The sequence below is a fragment of the Vipera ursinii genome (assembly GCF_947247035.1).
Source record: "Vipera ursinii genome assembly, chromosome: 9".
Classification (NCBI taxonomy): domain Eukaryota; kingdom Metazoa; phylum Chordata; class Lepidosauria; order Squamata; family Viperidae; genus Vipera; species Vipera ursinii.
In genome coordinates, this window is record NC_139523.1 from 18,445,265 (window position 1) to 18,451,207 (window position 5,943).

The 5,943-nt window shown below is 44.1% G+C and overlaps 1 protein-coding gene across 1 annotated transcript; it reads right to left on the reverse strand.

Annotated features, from left to right (window-relative positions):
• Positions 1-384: 384 nt before the first annotated feature.
• Positions 385-5,819, reverse strand: FAM187B (family with sequence similarity 187 member B; the record flags this gene model as incomplete). The annotated part of the gene is made up of 2 exons (XM_083368937.1): positions 385-733; positions 4,981-5,819. 2 exons carry the CDS (start codon positions 5,817-5,819, stop codon positions 385-387), a joined length of 1,188 nt encoding a protein of 395 aa, XP_083225063.1.
• Between the last annotated feature and the right edge of the window lie 124 nt (positions 5,820-5,943).

The window sequence follows — 5,943 nt, forward strand, 5'->3', positions numbered from 1 at the left end:
AATATCACCTTAGGAGGCCTTTAGGTGGGACACCAAGTCTGCTGTGCCTCTAGGGCAGGGGTAGGCAACCTCGGCTCTTTTATGACTCGTGGACTTCAAATCCCAGAATTCCTGAGTCAGCTATGCTCAGGGAGTTGAAGTCCACGAGTCATAAAAGAGCCGAGGTTGCCTACCCCTACTCTAGGGTGATGGAAATTGTGCACTGCCTTCTCTGTGTGATGCTGCTTAGAGAAGCACTAGATCCAGCTCCAATGACCTTAACCCTTCCTTTTATTAAAGCCCAGGCTGTATCTGAATGTATACTGTCGTCAGTCAATAGGTTTATTAATCATCAATTCACACCTTCTTTTCCTAAGGTGTCCACCAAAGTTCACACACCATCATCTAGACCACAGTAGTTTCTGGTTTCTTCCTGCAGGACTCGATTATGCTGAGAAACATCAGGAACACAAGGAATATGGAGAGGCCCACCACCAATGCCTCAATGATGGAGTAAGTGTGAGCCAGCTCCCCTGGTGGGCTCACCGCACCAGGAGAGGTGACTAAAAACTTTCCCGCTAAATGTCCATTCACGAAACACTGGTACAAAGTGCTGTGTGAATCGTTCTGGAAGGAGAGGTGTAGGATCCCACCACCAGTGGCTTTGTCCAGGCTTTGGGAACTTCTGGAGAAGCTGAAGTTCTGAAGCTGAAGGTGTGTCAACGTTGTGAGACCTTCCTGCCAGTAGACAGGGCTGAAGAAGGCAAGAGGACAAGGTCATTCCTACAAGATGAGGAATCAGACATCCATCCCAAAATATATTTAATGCCCAGATTGCTACAGGAATAGCTTGGGTTCATCTCAGACCAAGCCATAGTTTGTTGACCAAACTGCAACTGACAGGATTCAAACCCCATGCAAAGCTAATGGTTTCCAAGTCATGATACTTACTCTTAAGTACTAGCCCCCTCACCACACTGAGGTTGAATGCAATGTGTGAACCCAGCTTCATCGCAGAAGGGGCTTTCTGTGCAAGGCAATTTTTGAGGAGTTTTTATATTAAAATATTCTAAAAATGATTGATTCCGCCCAATTGGCTACCTTTTCAGCAGATAGCAATATTTAGATTGCAACAACTACTGCAGCAAATGAAGGGGGCAGTTTTCTTTGTTAACAACAAAAGTTGGTAAACTTATCCATTTGTATCCATTTTGCACAGCACAAAACATCGTGGGCTGTCCCCTGACACCACTGGATGACCTCGCCAGGGTCCGCTGCCTTGGAAGAGTGAGGAAAATTCTCAGGGACGACTCACACCCTGGTCGGTACCTCTTTACTCTCCTACCATCGGGTAGGAGATATAGGAGTATAGCCAGCCGTACCAACAGGCTGAAGAACAGCTTTTATCCATGGGCTGTTAGGCTCCTGAACGGGAAATAACTCTATGTATGATAGACTTGCGAGGCCGGCACATTGTGCAATTAGCTCACATGGTGTAACAAAATGGTGGGTTTGTTGTCACTGTGAGTTGGGGGGTGGCACGAAGGGAGGCTCAGCCAATCTCAATGTATACACGTTGTACTTTGATAATAAAGGTTCATTTATTCATTCAATTGTACCACCTTGATTTTATATCAGAGGTGATTTTCCTCGACTTAAAGCGCTCACAATTTCTGTTGCTAAATGAGACAATTGTTGAGTGAATTTTGCCCTAGTTTACGATCTTTCTTGCCACTGTTAAATGAATCACTGCAGTTGTTAAGTTAGTAACCTGGTTGTTAAGTGAATCGGGCTTCCCCATTGACTTTGCTTGTCAGAAGGGCACAAAAGGTAGATCACGTGACCCCAGGACACTGCGACCGTCATAAATATGAGCCAGTCGCCAAGGGTCCAAATTTTGATCACATGATCATGGGGATGCTGCAAAGGTCGTAACTGTGAAAAACGGTCATGTCACATTTTTCAGTGCCCTTGTAACTTTGAATGGTTACTAAATGAACTGTTGTAAGTTGGGGACTACTATATTTCATATTCTTGAACAATCTCTCCCTGTGTTGCCTATTCAGTGAGATTTGCACAATATGCTAAGTGATAATGGGCTTGCTGCAATATTAGCTTGGTGTGCTGCATAAACCCAGCCGATGTGATTTGCAAACACCTGCTTATAGATTAGTTTGATATAACTCTTGCTTATTTATCATTCAACAAATTATAAAAAGGTTTAGAAGAGGCAAGCAATCTTTTTATGCAAATAGGGTCTTCATTTTTTTCTTGCGTAAGTCCTTCCAGAACTATACAGATGGGAGTAGAGGGGATTGATATTTTCATTTCATTTTTTATTTTTGCAGGTGTCCTGGCAGGAGGGGGTGGGGAGGTGTTCACTGTAAAATAGATATTTTAGCAGATGCTTAGCACACTGATATTCTCACAAAAAGGAGCAAAACCACATCTCTAAAAATAACAATGTACTTCAGGGGCTGGAAAACCCGTATGGTACTGGGGCCCACAATTCATAGGTTACTCATTCTGGCCTAGAACAATGCATGAATCCCCCCCCCTACTTTACAGATATGCTGTTCTATTCTGTAGCATTTCTCTTTTCAAATAATGCTTAATTGCCCATCGGCTTGTTTATGTCTTCATTTGTTGATCCATCAATTCATCCTAGAATTGCAACAATTTGGGGGTCCGCAAACAGCAGGTGACAGCTATGGCCAGCCACAGCTTTGAGTTGTGCATTGATTCTGCCTGTTCCTGGTTACTCATGCCTTAGTCACTTCCTGCATGGATTACTGCAATGCACTTGAAGAGTATTTGGAAGCTTCATCTGATAGTAAGGGTGAAAATGTTTCTTGATCTTGATTATATTCACTGGGGTGTTCTCAGCTGCTCAGTTATTTTATATTACCTCTGTGGTTTTAAACTTGGTTTTTATTATGTTTTTAAAACTGTTAGCCACCTGACAGAATAACAGAGTTGGGAGGGACCTTGGGACCAGAATTTCTCGGGCAAAGCAAAATCGCCATTAAGTAAGTTCTGCTTGATTTTATAATCTGTTTTGCTGCAGCAAATCCCAATCCCAATTGTTTAAGCCAGGGGTCTTCAAACTTGGCCCTTTTATGACTTGTGTACTCCACTGCCTTTGCTTGTTGGAAAGGTTAGAAATGGCGATCATGTGACCCCACCCCCTCAAGATGCTGCAACAGTTGTAAATAAGTGCCGGTTGCCAAGCAACCAAATTTTGATCATGTGATTGTGGGGATTGTGATGGTTGTAAGTGTGAGGACCGGTCATAAATCACTTTTCTCAGCACCATCTTAACGTAAGTTGGGGACTGAATAGTCGTACATTGAGGACTACCTGTATTAAGCCCAGACAAGGATAATCAGATGTTACCACCTGGAGGATAATAATAGGACAGATCGACATGCCGTTGAATTGCTTGCCGTGCTAACATTAGCTTTGGCTTAGCCTTAGCTCAGTCCTTGAGCTCCTGCAGCTGTTTTTATTGTGTGTCCTTCATTGAGTTTCTCTTGATTATTGGTTTTTTTTAAAAAAAAAACCAGTCTTGCTGCAAGTAGCAGAACTGGAACTCCATCTGCTATCCCAAGGTGAAAGGTTCATGTAACTCGTCAATGTTTAACTTGCTTTTTTTCTTTTTTACAATGTACAGAGATTCAAGCAAAAGCAAGAGAACTAAATCAACATTTCCTGTTTCTCCTGTTCATGGTATTAAGGCTGCTGGTGTGAGAGCCTAAGTGGTGGAGCCAATTAAATTTGGATAAGGAAAACTGCTATCCTGAGTGCACTAATTTAACAAAGTTTGCTTCTGGAAAAACAAACAAACAACCCCACTATATAATTAAGTGTGGCAGAAATAATAGCTGTATTAAGATGTCTCTAGGTGATTGCAAAAAGCTAGCAGGAATTTGGACTCCTTAGGTATAATAATAGAAACAATACTACATGGATTTGGAGAAAGCAGCCTTGTGAATGGCTTACAAATATCGCACGATTTTTTATACTTCCCTGTTTCAGCTAATCATGTAGGGAATGTTTATGGAGAAAAGGAACAACAGCCACAGCAGTTTTAAATTTGGGAACAAGTCAGAGAGGTTGTATGTTATAGTTATGATTTGCTTTGACCCTGCCCATGTTCCAGTGCAATAAGCCATCAACAAGTTTGCAGACTACAAAGACTGCATTCATACAGTACACTAGGGGTTTTTCAAACTTGACCCTTTCATGACTTGCGGACTTCAACTCCCAGAATTCCTCAGCCAGCATGCCTGGCTGAGGAATTCTGGGAGTTGAAGCCCACAAGTCATAAAAGGGCCAAGTTTGAAGACCCCTGCAGTACACTAAGCCCAACCACAAAGCGCATTATTGCTTAGTTAGGATGTGTAGACCTGCTATGGGGATACATTGTATTGAATAAACAATTGATAGACTTAGCACATTATAGGCGAACCACAGTGACTACAATACACTAAGCCCATACCATAGAGCAGGCCTGTCAAACTGCCGGCCCACAGGCTGGATGAAAACTGGACTGAAACCGCGCCCACCCCATTGCCGGCAAGGGGGAAAAAGTCGTGTGACATCACGTGACGTCATGAGTTTGACATCCCTGCCATAGAGAATCAACTACATTTTGTGTGTATGCTAAACAGAACTGGAGGTCTGCCTGAGGGAATGGGACAACTTTCTACAGCCAACTCACCATGGCTAACTTGCCACAGCCAACTTGCCATGAGACAATTCACTGTGCAACAATTTAACAATTCTTTTTAATTATTTAAAATAAATACAAAAAAATATTTTAATTTTTGCCAACCCCATTTCATTCTGTGCCTCCTTTTCCCTCCTTGCTTTAATGCTTCTATTCCACCATATTTTTTTGTTATTAGTTGTCCTGTGGTGAGTTGGCAGTGATGAGTTGGCCATGGCAAATTGTCATAGACCCCTGCCTGATGGGGGCAGGAAAGACTTAGGTAGTACCTGTAGATGGAAGATGTTGGGCAGCGAAGGTGAGCGATGGCTTTTTGCTGTGGGTGGTAGGTGGTAAAGACCAAGAGTGGTACCCAGTATGGCTCCTCTTGGCCAGTCAAGTATATGTCACAGGGCATCTGGCAGGCTTCTATCCTCAGCTCTGGTTCCCGTTGTGGCAACATCAAATACTTCTGCCTGGCTATCCCACAAGGCAATGGCATTTCCTCCTCCTCAGAGTCCACCGTGATCATCTGGGCATAGCAAAACCCCACTTGTTTCCGTTCCCCAGGGTGACCACAGCGATCGCAAGACTGCCAAGGGCTCCAGGAAGTGAACAGGATGGCCTGCGTTCCATTATCTAGCTGCACCGTAGCATTGCTCAAAGTGGCTTCTCCTAGACTTGCATGTGACACATGGAGACGCCCGGCATCCTGAAAATCAACATCGTAATAGCCAAGGGTGGTGTCTCCCGCACGGCAGATGTACAAGCCAGAATCTTCTGTACTGGGACTTGGGATATACAGGTTGCTGGCGATCAGTCGGGATTTGAAACGTAGTCTCTGCAGCTTGGCATGGCTAAACAAGGGCCAAGAAGTCCCACCTGAGCGCAAGAAGGTGAGTGGTTGCTCATCGGTCCAAGATGGGTCAAGGTATTGCCAAGTGATATGGCCTTTGTGTGAAGAGCGTGGACAACGTAGGATCACGGGGTTATCAGAGATAAATGCTAATACGCAAGGGCGGCCAGGGAAGCAGGGCTCGCCCAGTGAGTGGCCTTCATAATGGCTACCTTCAGTGATGGTTAAGAACAGACCCAGAAACAAAGCCCACAAGGGTGCCCAACCGGACATGGCAAGCTGGATACTGACCTATTAAGAAAACCCAGGGAAGGGGGAAAAAATCCAGCTGTGACACCACTCCTGATGTCATAATGGGCAGAACAATGCTACTGTTAAAACTGACCTTGTTCTGGAA